Source organism: Electrona antarctica (assembly GCF_951216825.1).
Source record: "Electrona antarctica genome assembly, chromosome: 3".
In the NCBI taxonomy this organism is placed as follows: Eukaryota; Metazoa; Chordata; class Actinopteri; order Myctophiformes; family Myctophidae; genus Electrona; species Electrona antarctica.
The window spans coordinates 47,856,420-47,876,967 of record NC_136808.1 but is presented as its reverse complement, the minus strand read 5'-3'; the positions used below and the strand labels follow the sequence as shown (position 1 = coordinate 47,876,967).

The 20,548-nt window shown below is 44.2% G+C and overlaps 1 protein-coding gene across 1 annotated transcript in view; it reads right to left on the bottom strand.

Annotated features, from left to right (window-relative positions):
* The window catches only part of il16 (interleukin 16), a gene marked incomplete at its 5' end in the record, with an annotated part of 35,731 nt that overhangs the window by 12,545 nt on the left and 2,638 nt on the right, over nucleotides 1-20,548 (bottom strand). The window contains 15 exons of the mRNA XM_079496380.1: nucleotides 1,250-1,411; nucleotides 3,482-3,619; nucleotides 5,272-5,537; nucleotides 5,842-5,929; nucleotides 6,643-6,775; nucleotides 7,577-7,694; nucleotides 8,197-8,440; nucleotides 9,104-9,177; nucleotides 9,794-9,908; nucleotides 10,377-10,487; nucleotides 10,722-10,933; nucleotides 11,428-11,533; nucleotides 12,143-12,250; nucleotides 14,679-14,823; nucleotides 17,046-17,194. Of these exons, the coding sequence (XP_079352506.1) occupies nucleotides 1,250-1,411; nucleotides 3,482-3,619; nucleotides 5,272-5,537; nucleotides 5,842-5,929; nucleotides 6,643-6,775; nucleotides 7,577-7,694; nucleotides 8,197-8,440; nucleotides 9,104-9,177; nucleotides 9,794-9,908; nucleotides 10,377-10,487; nucleotides 10,722-10,933; nucleotides 11,428-11,533; nucleotides 12,143-12,250; nucleotides 14,679-14,823; nucleotides 17,046-17,194 (2,169 nt within the window). The remainder of the gene's footprint in view (nucleotides 1-1,249; nucleotides 1,412-3,481; nucleotides 3,620-5,271; nucleotides 5,538-5,841; nucleotides 5,930-6,642; nucleotides 6,776-7,576; nucleotides 7,695-8,196; nucleotides 8,441-9,103; nucleotides 9,178-9,793; nucleotides 9,909-10,376; nucleotides 10,488-10,721; nucleotides 10,934-11,427; nucleotides 11,534-12,142; nucleotides 12,251-14,678; nucleotides 14,824-17,045; nucleotides 17,195-20,548) is intronic.

Here is a 20,548-nt window from a genome sequence, read left to right as displayed (position 1 = left end):
CTCATAGACATTTCGTAAAGTATTTATTTAAAGACGGTTACGCCGCGGACAAAGCCAACTCGAGTCGTGACAACTCATGACAACACAAACAATATTTTGGACCAAACAAATAATTAGAAAGAAGTAAAAAACGGCAGGTTACAACACTTTTTTTGTTGTTTTTCTTCTTTCTAATTATTTGTTTGGTCCAAAATATTGTTTGTGTTGTCATGAGTTGTCACGACTCGAGTTGGCTTTGTCCGCGGCGTAACCGTCTTTAAATAAATACTTTACGAAATGTCTATGAGAATAATGCATTGGATTTCATTTCCTGGTCCCGGGTAGGAGGCGGGACTGCGACGCTCTATAGCAGCCATGTCTAGGCACCAGAGCGATTCCAAAAATGAAACACAGCAAGGCTTTTTTTTATAGCAATAGCAAACGCCGTAAGACGAGCCTACTCGTCATCAGCGCCCTGTGTAATTAATTGGGGTATATAGGATAATAGGACGAGTATACCCATCAATAGCAACAAATGTGTTAAGACCAGGAAAGCATCACTTTAACTATGATCTACAAGCTCATAGCAGGTCACTGTGTGCCGCGCTGTGACCTTGTAGGTCTGCTTTCTTTCTTTATTTTTCTTGATTTTTTTTTCAATCATGAAAATGCGTGCAAATCTTTGAATATGTATGTTTTTCAAAGCAAATGTTTTTTTTAAACTCAAATCGTTGCTTCTGGGAGGTTCCTGGAAGTTGAAACAAAATATTTTGAGATGGGGGTCCGTGGCCCCCATGGGGGGAGATGGGGGTCCGTGGCCAAAATGTCATGTAAATGTGGGGGTCCTTGACCTGAAAAGGGTTGAGAACCACTGACACAGAAACATGTTCAATGTTCCGAAAACTTTAGAAGACATTTTGTAGAATCTGGTCTCTGGTCTTAAGGGGTTAATATAATATAAGTCAACAGATTACAGAACAGGAAATCAAAGTGAAAGGAAGGAAAGACACAAAGCCGCTACAGTTTGCAACATCTTTGATCACACTATTACTTAAAATGATAAAACAGATTTGTTATATTTTAATGCAGAATTATAAGTCCTGATGACATTTTTGACAAAACGTCCCATTCATGTGAATGATATTGTAATTTGGTGTGTGTGTGTGTGTGTGTGTGTGTGTGTGTGTGTGTGTGTGTGTGTGTGTGTGTGTGTGTGTGTGCGTGCGTGCGTGCGTGCGTGCGTGTGTGCGTGCGTGCGTGCGTGCACTACCTGGCATCCAGCGTGTGAAAGGTCCTGCAGACTGTCCTCTCTGACAGGCGACCCCCCACTAGAGCCACTGGAGTCTCCTCCAGCGTAGCCGAATTCCTGGCTGTTCACCCCGTCCTGGGGCGGGCAGTACCTCTTCTGTGGGACGCAGGCCCTGGACGGGGACTGTATAAAACCGATATGTATTATTGTACATATGTATGTAACCAACTGTATTAAAACCGATAAATGAAAAACACATTTTTCGATATTGCATTAAAAAACAAAAAATAGCACATCTGCAAGCTCACATGTGTTGCGGTGCGTATGCGCTTTTTGCATTGTATGATGAAGTGTAAAGACTAGTGGTGGGCATAGATACATTTTTTTAATCGCGATTAATCTCACTGCAATCCTGGAGTTAATCACGATTAAAATGGCTCATTTGAACTCTGCCGAAGGCATTGAAAATATGTGTGCGCTACCTAAATAATGTCCAGAAGTAAGTCCTTGTGAACAGGTTTAGACCAGAAGCCCTAATTATGGATACAACTAGCCTATTAATACCTTATATTTCATATTGTGAGTTTGTAGAACTGTTCACAGTGTTGGCAAGTCTAGTCATTATAAGCTACTTCGCACTTGTCTATCTGTAAAGTTTCTTTAAAATATTGGTGGTCCTTGAGTCCTTGACATGAAAATGCTTGAGAACCACTACTCAAAAACCACATTGGACAATGATGTTTGACAGTCAGCAAAATAGTTGCTTGTTTTAGACTTATTTTCTGACTTTTTCGGATTTTCTGACTTGATCTGGCCTGTTAACATTTTCATAGACCTGGTTGCTTGTTTCTCTCTCAGTCACGAAATGTGGCAACCCTGGTCAAAGCCGTGTACTGTATGTTGTGATCATATTGTGATACATGGATGGTGGTTTAGCTTAACACACAACAGCTAACATGATGCAGCAGGCTGCTGCCTGGATATGGAATATATGGATATGGACTTATGGCTCCATCGCTGCCTCTTTCTTTTCTAGTAAGTAGAACTTTTTGTTGGCGTTGCTGTTTACCGTCCCTACAAGTCAGGGACGAGTGCACTGACTGTCTGACTCCGTCTCCGTGCAATCTCCGACCGTGCTCCGCCTCCTGTGGGCGCGTTCGGAAATACCACACTCGCACTCGCCTATTAGTTTGCAATGCATTGCACAGTGGGCTCAGTGCGCTATTTCCGAACGCGCCCCACACGCACACACATGCGCGCACACACACGCACACACCCAGCTCCGCAGACGCAGCACGTTTTTTTGATTGATTGATTGAACATTTTATTAACAGTTTGCAGAATTACAGTACATTTCAAGCACAAACTCAATACAAAGGCTGTTAACTGTGAGTGGACGACCCAATTAAGCATTACACTTGTTTACAACAGGGTCCACCATGTTCAATTCATCAAAACGTTAACGTTAACGCCGATAACGGCCCAGCATTAGTAAAGACATTGATTTATATTTAAAACTTAGTTTGTTTATTTTCCTCCGCTTAGTATATGCTTAAATTCAGCGGGTCTGATCTGAGGTCATTGCCTCGTTGGTGAGTCGGTAGGGGCTGCGGCTCCCGGCGGGCATGCTGGGCAAGACCTACGCTGTAGACGGTATAATTTTTTTTGGGCAGAAGTTGCGGGATTTGCGGGGAGGTACCGCTCAAGGAAATGACGTTGACACTTCACAAATCTGTTTACATGTCCGTGAATGAAGTGTTGTGATTGGTCGAAAAAATATCGTATCCGGGGGAAATACATCTGATGGATGTTCCGGCCCGACACTTCCGCCGATACCGTCTCTGCCTTACTTGTGACCAGGCCTTTCTCTCTGCAGATGAGTAAGCCTGGGACCGAGGCTACCCGGTGGGAGGCTCGCGCACTCAGGGAGCCTCCCACCATTTGATGAGATTTAGCATCTCAGACCCAGAACTTTTGTTGTCGAATTGTGTTGTTGTTGGATAAGATTTTGTCCACAATTGCATGCTGTATTGATGATGGTACCATTAGGAGAGATAATAGGCAAACGTTGATCAAAATAACAATTCTACATTCAATTATGTAGACTTGTTGTAAATTAATACAACAAGTCTACATACTTAGAGAATGTAGAAAGACCTAAACATCTGAATTACTTAATTGAATTAAGTAATTCAGATGTTTATGTAGGTCTGAGAGCTCTCAAGAGATCAGACCGGACTAGGTTTTAAGTACCTTGTTTCCCCTGACGGCCAGGTGGTCCAGGTGGTCCAGGTTATTGGTAGCAGGACAGTTGTAGGGGACGTTGTAGTCGTCATCGGCATACAGCGGCACCGACAGTCTGTTATCTGACCAGGACTCTGCTGTCACCTGCTGGACACAGAGCAAAACATACAGTTCAGTTGAGCTTGTACATCTTGTCACGGCCCCTGCCAGTGTCCCCTGTGTGTGTCTGTGTTAGTCTGTCTGTCTGTCTGTCTGTCTGTCTGTCTGTCTGTGTGTGGGCGTTTGTGGGTGCATGTAGGCTTGGTTCCTGGCTTTCCAGATTGGCGCACCTGGCTCTGGTCATCTCAATTTCATTTTCAAAATGCTTTATTGGCATGATAAAATAATTATGTTCTACATTGCCAAAGCACACATACAACAAAACAAATCACAACATTGACATCAATGTGACAATAAGTGAACAACAAGCAATACAGTAACAATGACAATAAATGAACAAACAGAGACAATGATAACAGCAACTTAGTGACCCTGTCCACTGGCTGTCCCTCTGTTGATGACAACTCCACACGTATTTTGCTGCCAAGAATGTGCATTTGGACTGTTCTCCCAGAACAGTACAAAGTCCAAAGTGATGATTTATTAATTAATGGTGGATTCAAATGCTTTATATTTTTCTTTACATTTTGGGAAGAATGTCTTTATATTTGTCACATTGTAACAAAAAGTGTAGCTCTGCCTCAAGTTCTCAACTCCCCCTTGAGAGCAGAGTGAACACAGTCTGTCTTCTCTATGCAGCAAGTTCTGTTTGTGTCTGCCCGTTTCTATTGCCAGGCGGTGGTCACTGAGTCTGTATTAGTCAACTTTCTCAATTCATCTCATCATCACACACCTCTCGTCATATAAAAGCCCTGGTCTTCTCGCCACACGCTGCCAGATCGATCGATACACGCAGTGGCGTGCACAGACATTTAGAGGGGCAGGTGCTCAAGTGAAAAAAAGGGCACCTTGTGCAGCGTGTGGAACCGGCCGGTTGCCTTAATAGTGTGAGATTTATAGATTTTGGGGCATAAATAATATATTAGAAGCAATTTTAAATAATTGATCAATGTCACCATGGTCCACATACTGTACAGTGTACACTGTACAAAAAAATAAAAAATAAAATAAAAAGGGCACATTGCTGTCCAGAGGGCAAAGGGCAGGTGCTCTAGCACCACCTAGTTTCTATCTGTGCACGCCACTGGATACACAGTTCTCTGTGCGGTAACGCCGAAACCCGAGATTTCCCAGGTTGGCAAATGTGGGTTTATTGCTTAAACCCGGGATTTTGCGGGTGTGGCATACATTGTTTAATTGTTGTGACAAATCTGCTATTTTTGAACATTTTTGAAAACTCTTGAAAGTGAATTACAAAAAGGTGAACTGCTGATTTAGAACTAAGGCATTGTAGAATCGGCCTCAGGTCTCAACTCATTCCCTGCCACTTCTGCAACCTGTGAGTGATCCTAGTACTTCCCAAGAAGAGAACACCCGGAAATAACTCGATCTAGCCGGTCCAGTCCAATGTTATAGGATTTATAAAAATCTAAATGTCTCTATACTTACGTTTTTGGTGAAAACAAGCTATATTACGCACGCACGCACGCACGCACGCACGCACACACACACACACGCGCACAAACACACGACACACTAGCCAATTCATGATTCAGAAAGCTTCGAGATGCTGATATAATCATTTGACACCAATGTGACCTTATATCCCAAGAAGAAGCACGTGGATGTTTTGGGTTTACCATGGGGGTTTCCAAGCTGTGGACACGGAGTGGCGGGGGGTGGTGGTGGTGTGTGTTCTGGATGGTAACGGTTGGGGCCAGGTTGGAGCCCGGCCCGGGGCCCGGCCCGTGTGCTGGATACTGGGGGTGGGCCTGGCTGCTGTCGCTGCAGGAGCGAGTCATGGTCTTCTGGGCTCGGCGTGCTGTCATCTGACTGAAGGTCCTCTCTGCGCAGCGCTCACATCTCTGTCTGCTGTGAGCGCTGCACGAGTCCAGCCTGCGCAGACCTGGAGGGACAGAGGAGGGCTAAAACGTGACTACAGCCAAAATGACATTGTATTCTAAAGACTTTGACTAAAAGTAAATAAAACATTTGCTGTCAAAATCAACATTGGTTCTAGTTGAGAAAAATGCACAATGTGCATTCAAGAGTCGAGTTTTACCAATAAATTATATACATGTATTTATTGTATCTTTGACCATACTCCACTGGCTGTTTTATTTTTTTAATGCATTTATAGTATAATTATACTCTATTCTCCAATGACTCTTGTTTTATATATTATATAAATGTATTGAATGTATAAATACCATCTATACTCCACTGGCTTTTGTCTTTCTTCATCTTGCTGATTTCTACTGCCTGGGCAATGGCGTCGTTCAACTGCTGCTCCGACACCTATAGCGTGCACGCACGCACATGCACACATGCACACACGCGCACACACACACACACACACACACACACACACACACACACACACACACACACACACATTGACAGCCCATACAAACAGACAAAGTTCTGTTCTGATCTGATTATATTAAACAACGTTAAACTCACCAACATTGCAGCTGTGCGAAAAGCTTGAATTATCCTATTTCTATCTGCAAAGTGTTTCTATCATAAAAATCCACTGCAGATTATGTTATGAGCTACATCCTGTCAAGAAATTCCTTGCAGGTAATTATTTTTCTAAGTGAAGGGCCAAATTCCAATACGCAAAATCGTGGCCACTTGCTCAATTACACTCGATCACCCCAGCATGGCGGTGTTACGGTGAAATCGGTGAGTGACCTGCCGAAATATGTGACCATCTTGTGGACTTAAACATGTAGCCTGAATACCACTAGGTTGAACTCTGTTAATAAAACAAACCACAATGATTTAAATATGTAGCCTGAATACCACTATAGGTTAAACACTACACCCATCAAACCCATTAGTGTCAAAATCAGACCATGGTCTGGTTTTGAATCTAAATGCTTTATGCTATTGCCCTGGGAGTATCTATGTGCTCTATTGTTTAGGCCTTGTGGAAATGTAATGTTTAATTTCCCAATGCAAGGACGCAGCCCAGGTGTGCACTGGGTTAAGGGTTAGGGACATACTTTGGGGTCGGGGTGTCGGCTGATGATGATCTGGACCGGACCAGGTGTGCACTGACTCAGCACAGAGTAGACGTCATTGAGAGCCATGCTGTAGACCACCGTGGCACTGATCTCCATCAACTCGTCTCCACACCTGCAGAGAGAGAGAGAGAGAGAGGGAGAGAGGGAGGGGGAGAGAGAGAGAGGGGGGAGAGAGAGAGGGAGAGAGAGAGAGAGAGAGACTGACTCCATCAACTCATCTCCACATCTAGAGAGTGATGCAACGTGTTGTGAGCTTGTAGATCGGCTATTTTCAGCATGCAACCAATTGTAAAATTTGTCATTACGACGCCATCAAGGCCCCGCCAAAATATTTTTTTGTCTGTTACTCTATAATCTTATCATATTTTGTCAACTAAAACTAAGACATTTCAGAAGACTAAAATAATTATGAACACTCAAAATTGAACAAACTATGTATGAGTGAGAGGCTAAAGCAATATCTGCACGAACAAAAACAATTTTGTTAGTTTCAAACAACGAATGATCTCTGTCTGTTTATGGAAATAGAATTGCTCAGTTGAATCTATTTAGATAAGGGGATTAATTTGTCTATAACGTGTAATGTAACCATGTCCTTAGTTGGTTTATTATTATTTTTATTATTTTTGTATACCATGAGTCCATGTGGGCCACAGAGCCATGTGACAGGGTGTAGTTCTAATACCTGAGTCTACCGTCCATGTGGGCCACAGAGCCAGGAGACAGGGTGTCGTTTTGATACCTGAGTCTACCGTCCATGTGGGCCACAGAGCCAGGTGACAGGGTGTCGTTTTGATACCTGAGTCTACCGTCCATGTGGGCCACAGAGCCAGGTGACAGGGTGTCGTTTTGATACCTGAGTCTACCGTCCATGTGGGCCACAGAGCCAGGTGACAGGGTGTCGTTTTGATACCTGAGTCTACCGTCCATGTGGGCCACAGAGCCAGGTGACAGGGTGTGGATGTAGATTCCAGGACAGCCGTCACCAGAGGGAACGCAACACAGTCCTATACCCAGACCCACACCGGCCTCTGAAAGAACACACACACACACACACACACACACACACACACACACACACACACACACACACACACACACACACACACACACACACACACACACACACACACACACACACACACACACACACACACACACACACACACACACACACACACACACACACACACAACATATTTAGGAAAAGGCAATGAAGGGGAATCTTCTGAGAGCTTCGTGAGTGATGATAGCTAGCCCCTAGCTCCTAGCTCCTAGCTTTTGGTAACACAAACATTAAATGCCATTGACAATGAATGGACAACAAATGTAACACAAACATTGATGACATAGGTGAGGACGCAAATTCTGCGTTCTTTCTTTTATCACTTTTGAGAAGGTCATAGTTTTGTTTCCCCCAGTCAGATGGAGGGTCATGGCATTTTATACCAGGGTACATACATTTTCGACCATGGGTACACTTAAAAAATAAATAAATCGACCTGTCACTTAGACACGCGAGTGTTACCGGACCTTTGTGCAGGGTGAGCTCCATCATGACGCGGTCCCGGGGCTTGGCGGGCTGGCCCGGCACCGTCAGGTAGTTGTATTCTCCCCCCATGTCGGCGCTGACCCCCCGGGCCACGCCCGCCACCGTGCCCGTACTGGAGCTGAGGGAGCGGGAGCGGCACAGCTGCGCCACCGCGCTCTGCCCACAGAGGGCCCCCACGCGCAGACTGGTACGCACCGCCAGGGTCAGAAGACCCTTCTTGATTTGCTGAACGAGAGAGAGAGAGAGTCAGAGAGAAACTAGATAACGTGCCCCTCGGAGCACAGGTCTCCACCAGGGCAGGTCAGGTTGTGGCCTCCTGGTGGCGCTATAATAGGCCAATGTGAAAAGGGTGCCATTTCTTAAAGTTTTGCAAAAACTTTAAGGCTTTTTGTTCAAAACGGGCCAATCCTGCAAAAAAGCCAATGTTAGCCAATTAGGATGGAATATGAAATATCGGACAGATCCGTCTTGAACACATGACTACAGAGATACTGTGTAATGATTTGTGGAATTTTTGGACAGAATCTGGAGGAGTAATATTAAAAATAATGTTGTTTTTCAAAAGTCTGCCTCCTGGGGGCGCTATAACAGGCCGTTCTGGAAAATTTTGAGCAGAGGTTTATCGTCGGCATCCAGGGAGTGTGTGTGCAAAATTTGGCATCGACCGGTTTAACGGTGCCGGAGATTAGCTGGACACACACACACACACACACACACACACACACACACACACACACACACACACACACACACACACACACACACACACACACACACACACACACACACACACACACACACACACACACACACACACACACACACACACACACACACACACACACTGGTCATATTATGTAATGCTATGGATAAAGTATCTTGCCTTACTTTGAATCTGTGCAGTGCATCCTCATGGGTCAGACCATGTAGTGACTCTCCGTTCAGGTCCAGAATCTCATCTCCTTTATTTCAAAAAAAAAACAAATGGAAAATGAGCATCAGAGGCCTGAGAAAGCCTGGAAAGAATATATAAAAAATAAATGAAAAAAAAAAGTGATTAACAAAAGCATGGGCACCTCACGTATTAGGAGGGCAGTATCAGTCACGGGGGTTTTCAATGAATCTAACATGGTTAACACATTGACTACATAACTCGTTAAACCCGCATTTTATTCCATTGTTTTATTTTTACATTGCATAATACACTAAACCCGCTATTTGTTTTATGCTTAATTCGCCGTTTTTTAATAACTAGAAAAAATAAATAGCGCCAGCGGCTTTGTCGCGGAACTGGTGACGAGGCCGACGCTTTATGATGACGTAACCGGAAATCAACCAACCGCCGGCTTGCAAGGGCTTCTGGGAAACTGAGTCCAATGAAAAATGAACGAGGGGTTATGGACCATCTTAGCCCGCTTTGCTCATTGTCTGTGAGTCGGATCGCGGAAGAGGCTTATGTGTCGGCTCATTAACAAATCATGGAACTATTTTCAATAATCTATAAGAAATTCTATATCTATCAGAAATACTCTGAAATGCCCATGCCCTTTTTAAGATGACTGGCGGTCCCTAGCTCACCCTCCTGCAGCCGTCCATCAGCAGCCGCCGCTCCGCCAGGGAAGATGGTCTTCACGTAGATGCCCATCGGTCCATACATGCTGTCCCTTCCTCCTACAATGCTGAAGCCAAGGCTCTGTGGAATGATATGGACATCAATACAACACAATGCTGAAGCCAAGGCTCTGTGGAATGATATGGACATCAATACAATACGATGCTGAAGCCACAAGGCTCTGTGGAATGATATGGACATCAATACAACACGATGCTGAAGCCACAAGGCTCTGTGGAATGATATGGACATCAATACAATACGATGCTGAAGCCAAGGCTCTGTGGAATGATATGGACATCAATACAATACAATGCTGAAGCCAAGGCTCTGTGGAATGATATGGACATCAATACAATACGATGCTGAAGCCAAGGCTCTGTGGAATGATATGGACATCAATGCAATATGACTAATGAAGTATTCAATCAATCAAGACTCTGATGATGATCTGAGATGTAGTGGAGTAGAAGTAAATCGGAAATGTTAAGTACACTACTTAAGTAAATGTACTTGTGATGGAGGCGATTGATCGTTGGGTTTCCTGACCTTGCCGTGACCTTTCATCAGCACGACGTTGCAGATGATGAAGGCTTGGACGTTACTGCAGGAGTGGAGCAGCTGGGTGGAGCTTAGAGAGCGGGAGGGGCGGGTCACGGGCTGGAGAATGCGCGCACACACACACACACACACACACACACACACACACACACACACACACACACACACACACACACACACACACACACACACACACACACACACACACACACACACACACACACACACACCACAAAAATGAGGATGATGATGTGTGTGTGTGTGTGTGTGTGTGTGTGTGTGTGTGTGTGTGTGTGTGTGTGTGTGTGTGTGTGTGTGTGTGTGTGTGCTCACCTGTGTTCCAGTGTGAAAGAACTCCAGCTGTTGGGACAGAGATTTCCGGTTGCCGTAGAAACCAGCGTTGCCATGGGGATGACCAGCGTTGCCATGGGGATGACCAGCGTTGCCATGGGGATGACCAGCGTTGCCATGGGGATGACCGGAGTACACCTCAGAGGTCTTCATGATGAGAGTGTCCAGGTCTCCGATCCAGTACGGATGGACACCTAGTGTACAAGTACACAAGTCACATGGCTTCCGATTTTGTGTTTAGACTTGGAATCGGATTCCAATCTGGATGCATGTGGCACAGATCTGATTCTGATGGACTTGGCTGCCACTCTGAACACACAGATCTGATTCAGGCTGGACTTGGCTGCCACTCTGAACACACAGATCTGATTCTGATGGACTTGGCTGCCAGTCACTCTGAACACACAGATCTGTGATCCACTCACTTGCAGTGTGAACGGTCGGGCCAAAAGATCAGAGTTGAGAAATAAATGAGATTTGAATGGGATTCGACAGGATGTGACTGCAGTCTTAGAGACAAACACAGACGTGGGCGTGAGATCAGAGATAATGGAATAAAGTCCAGTCCCACATGATCTGCTTCCGACGACAGGAAGGAAAGTAAATTAGCACACCGCTTAGCTCATCCTCGTTTAGAAGTTTGTGCGTGTGTGTGTGTGTGTGTGTGTGTGTGTGTGTGTGTGCATACTTGTTGAGTTGGAGCGTGTTCTCTTGCAGTCCGTCTGTCCCTCTGAGCTTTCCTCTGTCTTCTCTGTCTCCCAGCATCTTTCCTCATTGACCTCTGGAATGGGCAACTGCACGCACGCACGCACGCACACACACACACACACGCACACACACACGTATGCTGCAGGTTAATATAGTGGTAAATTAAAACGGTTGTCAAGGTGCTGTTGTAATGAGCTGTCCACGCCATCACCAACACATTCAGAACAATAAATACACCCAAACACGGTGAAATAGCACGGATTGGCAATTCCGTACATACAGTTCAGTGTAATATGTACAGATTCTGGGGGTTTCCTAGGCGTGTATGTACAGAGATGTTTCCTAGGCGTGTATGTACAGAGATGGTTTCCTAGGCGTGTATGTACAGAGATGGTTTCCTAGGCGTGTATGTACAGAGATGGTTTCCTAGGCGTGTATGTACAGAGATGTTTCCTAGGCGTGTACAGTATGTACAGAGATGTTTCCTAAGTGTGTATGTACAGAGATGGTTTCCTAGGCATGTACAGTATGTACAGAGATGGTTTCCTAGGCGTGTATGTACAGAGAAGCCAATCCGTGCTATTTCACCGTGTTTGGGTGAGGCTGGGTCGATACATCTTTCTAACTCCAGTGGCTGGCACAGTGAGTTCACAACATACTAGAACCACTGGATCAATCAATGGTAAAATAATTACCTTGAGGTGGTTGTTGTTGAGCAGGTGGACCCCAGCCGGGGGCTCTGTTAGTGGACACATGGGGGCAGGGTGGTGGGGGGCTGAGATCACCTCATCTCCACATGTGTCCTGCACACAGACGCATGCACACAGACGCACGCACGCACGCACATACACACATGTGCACACATGTGCACACAGGCAGGCAGGCAGGCAGGCAGGCAGGCAGGCAGGCAGGCAGGCAGGCAGGCAGGCAGACAGACAGACAGACAGACAGACAGACAGACAGACAGACAGACAGACAGACAGACAGACAGACAGACAGACAGACAGACAGACAGACAGACAGACAGACAATGTTGTATTAGTTTCAGTGTTAATTACCTTGGCTAAAACTATGACGAAAAATGTTGCTCGACGAAAACTAAAACTAAAATAAAAACTAAATGCAAACTAAGCTATGATAAAACTAAATAATTTGACAATGTGAATTTAAATGTAAAATAAAAACTATATTTATTAAGAGATCCAGTACAACTAAAATACATTTTATGTTTGGTTGCTCTTGGGTGTTGTGAAAATAGCAGATCTACAAGCTCACAATGACACAAATTAGTTCCAGTCAGTCCATTGATTTTATCACGTCTAGCCATTTTGTACTTTGGCTATATTTGAAAAGCCGATCTCACAACTCTCTCATGACTCCTCGACGAAAACTAAAACTAAAATAAAAACTAAATGCAAACTAAGCTATGATAAAACTAAATAATTTGACAATGTGAATTTAAATGTAAAATAAAAACTATATTTATTAAGAGATCCAGTACAACTAAAATACATTTTATGTTTGGTTGCTCTTGGGTGTTGTGAAAATAGCAGATCTACAAGCTCACAATGACACAAATTAGTTCCAGTCAGTCCATTGATTTTATCACGTCTAGCCATTTTGTACTTTGGCTATATTTGAAAAGCCGATCTCACAACTCTCTCATGACTCTGTCTCACAACACGTCGCATCACGACAAATTGTGAGCTGATTTTCAAAATCTTTGAAAAATCATTTTCTCTCAAAAGAGAGATGCTTAATTTGATTGAGCTGAAGACTCTTTATATTACGCTGTGTAATACAAAGAGTCTTCAGCTCAAACAAGCAGACTTAAATCAGTGTCACAGTACGTTTTAACAGCGAGCGACAGCCAGACCAAATTTCCGGAAGTGCATTATTTGGGAACCGGCAACTACTGGCGATAGCTGGCGATAGCAGGTGAACAGGTGATGGTCGAAAACTGGGCGAAGGAAGGAACGTCGCCCGAAAAGATGAAAATAATCCATCTTTTGGGCGACGTTGTCCGGCGATAGTGGGCGATTGGGCGATAGCCAATGAAATCGCTCATCGTTGTTCTCCCGCTGTTAAAATGCACTGTATGTCACATGAACTTTACATACTTTACAAAAAATACAGAAAATATTTAGCCGTTTTGAACTTTCTCGGCATGCATGCGTTAGTTAGTATTGGTGGGAAGAAGAAAAAAACATCTGCCAGGACTGAAGTTTATCTGAAAGAATGCCAGAGTGTGTGTTACTGTTGACTTGAGAACAACATCAGCTGATCCCAGGATCATCACATGCTTTTAGACATTCCTTCCCATTTCTCCCATATTAGTCCAGACAACTTTTAGCCAACGCTTGTGCTTTGTGTAAAGAGATTCTACTTTTGTTAGATTTCACAGTAATGAGAGAGATGACTTTCCAAGATAGATATGTAGTTTATAGGGTTCAATTTGTCATCGACTTGGGATTAAAATTAATGTTGTCATTTGGTTAATGTTCCAGCTGGGTGTTTGGTTTAGTTGGGAGTGGACCCTGCATGATGTCACCGGTGTGGGATGGCTAAGAATGCTTACAACAATGACAGAAATGTCATGCATGCATGCCCACTGGATCGTCATTTTCAATGCACTGTTTTTGTCATTATCAGTGGTGGTTTTTATAGGGGCCAGTTTCGAATTGCAGACGGCCGTTAGTGCTCTTTGAGGTTTTATGCATTATGCAATGTGTGCTCCTTAACATTTTCATACAAGTAAAATATTCGTTATTTTCAACCTCTTGAACCCTTTTATTCTGTCCATGTGATAATAGAGGATTATTCAGTGAGGTGACATTTGGCAAACATTTGGCAAAAATAGCGGATCTACAGGCTCACAATGTGTGCAATTGTGAGCCTTGTGCCATTTTACAGCAAAGAGATTTATTTGGTGTGGAGGGGAAAAATAAATTGGCCAAGGATTGAGCACTGGACAATCCCAGGCAATGAATGGCGTCCCTGACTCCCTGGCTTGTAATTTATAGAGTATATAGAGCGCCGAAGTCCTGGCGTCACTCGCTCATCCTTCCGCAAAGTTTTTCTACATGGAGAATAACATGGGGTCATCTTAAAATCGTCTCCTATAAGAATGTTGGTAAAAAAAAAGCTTGGAGTTTACCTAGGGGCTTCCTTTCACCAATGAAGTATGAACTATAAAGGGTGTAAGTGGTTAATGATGTTGGTTATACGTACCTCACTATAGCTCTTCATGAGAAGGCTCTTATTGGCCGGCAGAGTTCCACCTCCCTCCCCCTCCGTCACGATCCTAGCGTGTCCGTTTAGACAGTGTCCGTTGAAGGGTGCCATCTTGTCCGGACTGGGAACGTGTCCATCGCTCCTGGAGAGAGTTTTACAATAATTAATGTGTCTAAGGTGTGTGCCCTGCAGTGTGACAGGGATGACGAATTATGGCTTGAGCCAAGTGTGCACATGCACAGGGGCCCTGAGTCAATGGGGGCCCTTGGATTCAGAATGTCCTCAAAGTCAGGCTTCCAACAAGCTTTGACCAACTACCTGAGTGAAGTTAACTTTGAGCTTCATCCAATACATCCGTCTGCCTTACCGTGAGGCTGCTAGGAGCAGTTGAAAAACCTGTGCTGAACCCTTAAAAAAAAATCACACCCGTGTGAAATAAGTGGTGCAACTCCGTGTGGGGGTCCCCGGGGGGTCCCCGGAACTTCCAGACCCGCAGGAACACGCCCAGGGTGCCGCCCCGGTTCCGGCGAGCCGCCCCGGTTCCGGCGAGCCGCCCCGGTTCTGGCGAGCCGCCCCGTGTCCGAAACGGTCGAGAAATGACCATGTGGGGGTCCCTGTAATGTACTGTACTGTACTGTACTGTACTGTACTGTACTGTACTGTACTGATACACCTGAAATCATCATATATAGTTACTATGTATGTGTGTGTTTGGCACAACAGTGACACTTGGTTTTGAAAACCAACCAAATGCAATGTCCGTGCTCAGACACAGGCAGCCAGCCACCCAGCCACCCAGGCACAGACAAAGCTATTTAAGGAAGTGGTTGCACCACTTAAAAAAAGAAAAAAAGCCATGTTTGGGGGTCCTTTCGATTTTGTGCACAGGGCCTATTTTCACTTTAATCCGTCCATGCCCGGCCTGCAGTGTCACCGACAGGGATGATTGCCTACTGGGCTGTTACAGGTGTAAGATTACAGTAAAATCTGAGTGTGTACAAAATGTATAATTTGTGTACTCCCAGAGTTAAGTTAACTCTGAGAACACAATGAAAGAGAATGTTGTTGTATTAGTTCCAGTGTTAATTACCTCGGCTAAAACTATGTTGGTCGACTAGCCTACCTTTTTTCACTGACAGAAACTAAACAAAAACTAAATGCTAATTAAGCTATGATAAGAAAATGTAAAAAAAAGAAAAGTCTAAAAAGTCTAAAATGTCAGAGAGGGACTAGTAGAGAAGAGTATGGTAGAACTAAAAGACAAGTCATTTTATGTTTGGTTGCGCTTGGGTGTTCTGAAAATAGATCTACAAGCTCACAATGACACGAATTCCAGTCAATTGATTTTTATCACTAGTATAAAATGTTTGAATGATTTTCAAAATATTTGAAAAATATTTTTTCTCCCAAAAGAGAGTTGATTGATTGAAGTATATAATAACAGTTTGCAGAATGGATGCATTTCACATGAAAGCACAACTCAATACAAAGACTGTTACTGTGGACGACACACTGATCAATAGGGATGGAGCTCGTTACTGTTTATTGATAACAATCACCTTATCGATCAGGCTTATCGAGCCGGGTTCTTATCGAGCCCACTATCGAGCATTTTCTATTATTTCGTGGAAAGACGGGAGCCAATAAATTCTGAACAGAACCAGTATCTTTTACTATGGACTTAAAATGCAGTACTTTTATAACAGATGGAAGGCAATTAACATTTTTACCAATACAATTATATTAAAGAAACTGTTAACTGGTTAATATGTCACTTTAAAAGCATAATTGTGTTTCCCCGGGGAGCTGGTTGGCAGGTATCATTACATTTATTTCTTGATCGCCTCTTGTCTTGATTGTTTAAGCATGATGTCATGGGCCGCTATGCTCGATAGCAGGCTTGATAAGCCCAAAATGTATTGATAATGGGTACTCAATATTGTTATCAGATTTTTTCGGGTATCGGTTATCGAGCTCCATCCTTACTGATAAAGCATTACACTTGTTTACAACAGGGTCCACCTTTTTCAATTCATCAGGACATTTAGAGACGTACAATTATACACTTCTATATACAAAAACAGGAAATCATGGAAGGAGGTAAAAAGGAAAAAAAAACCTATGGGGGGAGGGGGGTGGTGGGGGGATTCAGATTTTATGGGGGCCAGTTTCGAATTGCAGCCGTCCGTAGGTGCCCTTTGAGAGCGGTTTTGAAGGAGTCGGGGTAGCACGTGCTTATACAGTGCACAGTGACATAAAACCTCACTATTAACATGAATTACTTAAAAGTTAAAACATGTATAGAGTCTATTGTGGGTTAGTAAAAGGCATATAATGGCGTTTATGTTGTTCAGTTCATTATACCTGTGCAGTTCCTTTCCGTTCCTGCAGGGCGGCTCCACGTCACTGTTCCCTTTGTCCTCCGTCTGGGAGCCGTTATCGGCCGTCTGAGGAACGTGCACGTCATCAGCGCCGTGCACGTTGGACACACACATTCTCCAGATACTGCTCTCCTATACCAGCACGCATGTACGTGCACGTGCACACACGCACACACACACACACACACGCACATGTACACGCACAAAGAACGAACATAAGGCGACCTCTATACCGGTAGCGTAAAAAGGGGCCACTTTATGACCAAATCAACCATCTGGATTAGTGGGCTGACAGCTGGAGGGAAAGAAAACAGCACAGTAACATTTAATAGGTTGAATGAACTGTGGGGCACGCGTGTGCTAAGGGTATACCGTTTATGCGCGGGGCAACCATGCGCGCGTTTGGAAAGCTCTCAGGAGGAGAAGACGACCTCGCATCGCAAGAGAGAGGCAGACATCATAAAACATTCTGGACTTTTTTATAGAGAGTTGAGGTTTCCTCTTAAAACAGCTAACGTTGGATATGAAACTGTCAATGTACATACAACCCGCACTTGTAGAGCATACATTTAACATATAGCATCCAATTTTGACAGCAAATTTAGATTTAGCTTATTCGTAGTCTTTTGGGGGGAAAAAATCCATTTAGTTTTAGTCATATTTTTGTCGTCTTTAATATGTTTTAGTTTTAGTTGAATAAATACCATAAGATTTATGTCGACTAAATTGTATTTTGGTGAGCCGTGCCGGCGTTGAAATGCCTGATTCATTCTCAGCATGTGTGCCGAGGCCGGAGCTAAACCAGTAGGCCACATGCTGGTTGCATCACTCCAACACAGAGGAGCTAAACCAGTAGGCCACATGCTGGTTGCATCACTCCAACACAGAGGAGCTGAACCAGTAGGCCACATGCTGGTTACACTGCAACACAGAGGAGCTGAACCAGTAGGCCACATGCTGGTTACACTGCAACACAGAGGAGCTGAACCAGTAGGCCACATGCTGGTTACACTGCAACACAGAGGAGCTGAACCAGTAGGCAACATGCTGGTTGCATCACTCCAACACAGAGGAGCTGAACCAGTAGGCCACATGCTGGTTGCATCACTCCAACACAGAGGAGCTAAACCAGTAGGCCACATGCTGGTTGCATCACTGCAACACAGAGGAGCTGAACCAGTAGGCCACATGCTGGTTGCATCACTGCAACACAGAGGAGCCGAACCAGTAGGCCACATGCTGGTTGCATCAATCCAACACAGAGGAGCTGAACCAGTAGGCCACATGCTGGTTGCATCACTGCAACACAGAGGAGCTGAACCAGTAGCACACATGCTGGTTACACTGCAACACAGAGGAGCTGAACCAGTAGGACACATGCTGGTTACACTGCAACACAGAGGAGCTGAACCAGTAGGCCACATGCTGGTTGCATCACTGCAACACAGAGGAGCTGAACCAGCAGCAAGAGAAACACTGTATGGGGACACAAGACTTTATTTGATTTGACTTTATTTGACTTGGACTTGACTTGGTCTCGGACCATTAAGGGACTCGGGACTCTTCCCCCACCAAGTCTACTCGAGTCACAAGTCACTACAATACAATGAAATAAATTATTATACTCATATTATGAGAAGCCTGTTCACATTACGACTCTGTCTCGCCTCCCGTCGGTCTCGGTCTTGGCATGTGAGACTCAAGCCCCTCCCACAGTCGGTCTTGACTTGACCCCCCCCCCCCCCCCCCCCCCCCGAGACCTGGAGGGGTTCAATCCTTTGCCAAACAAAGATCCTGTCTGTCTATCTGTCTGTCTGTCTGTCTGTCTGTCTGTCTGTCTGTCTGTCTGTCTGCCTGCCTGCCTGCCTGCCTGACAGCCAGCCAGCCAGCCAGCCTGCCTGCCTGCCTGCCTGGCTGGCTGGCTGGCTGGCTGGCTGGCTGGCTGGCTGCTGGGGTCTTAATCATCACTCCATCTCTCTGGACACAAAATGTTATGCATCTTGGATTGACTTCATGCAGACCATATCGTCAGATACAGAGCTCCAGCTGACATCAGTGGAATGTTGCGTGAGCTCCTGCAGTAGCTAGCACGGCTGCAGAGCCTCCAGGACACAACAAGGCCCGTCTTTGTCTGAAGGAGCAAGAACTAGAAGCCAATAACAGCCCTCATGTCTACCAACGCACATACAGCGTTGACTGCAGGCCATGTGATTATAATTACATTTTGACAACAAGACTCTCTCAACCGTGTTCAACAGCACAGGAACGCATCTGTGTCACCTTAGCTTACAACCACTTTAACCATTGTTTTAAACTTTAGCTGTTGACAAATAGCAGATATACAAGCTCATGAGCTATGAGCTTGTATATCTGTAATTTTTGAAAAGTCATGGAAATGTGTGCAATTCTTGGAATATATTATTTCACAGCAAACGTTTTTAACTCGTAACTTTGCTTCTGGGGGGGAGGGGCCCTGGAACTAGAGCCATCTAATAGAAGAGTTGCGATATTGAGGGGGCAGAAAACAGACTGGTCACGTGGTTCATGTACTCGCGCAAGCCCATAGACTGCAATGCATTCCGCAAACTTCCGGTTATTCCCATTCAATACTTCCGGTTATCCCCATGCTCAATAGAAGTCTATGTAGAAGAGCCACCATTGGACTGGCCGCATGAAGTGAACGAAGTTTGCGTAACTCTGCCTGGAACAACATATTTTCAGATAGGGGTCGGCGGCCAATTACATATAATTTATTGGGGTCCTTGACATGAAATAAGTTTGAGAACCACTGATAAAGAAAACTGTCATGATTTAGAAGACATTTGTAGAATAATGGTCTCAGTTCTAAATGGGTAAAAAGGACAGGTCGCCTGGTGAATGATCTGATCTCACATGGGGTTGGTTTGGGTTGCTTGGTATTCAATATTTGAGGTTTCTCACACTAGCTTCATCATCATGATACCTCAAAATGTGTTAAATTAGGATTGTGTGTGTTGTGCAGTGTAGTGTTTTTAGGCATAATTGTCCATGTTCACTTATAATCATTGTGTGCTGTAGAGCTGTAGTAGTAAATTCAAAAGTACAAAAGTATCAGCATCAAAATATACTACCAAAAGTAAAAGTTCAACATGCATGACATGTACAACAATCTTTTGAAAATAGCAGATCTGAGCTTGTAGATCGGCTTTGAACAAATCTAGATGGTTAATGTATGCTTTGTAATAATAATCTAAATCTGTAAAGTATAATAACGCTGTCAAATAATTGTAGTGGAGTAAACGTATACAATATGTGCCTCTGAGATGTATATAATAGGAGTAGAAGTAAAAGAAGTAAAGAAGTAAAATTGGACATTGGAAATACTGAAGAGAGTAAGAAAATACCTCAAAATTGTACTTAAGTATAGATTACTAAGAGTAAATGTACGTAGTTACTTTACACCAATGATACTGTCCCTAATGACGGCCACTTTAGAGACCATAAATT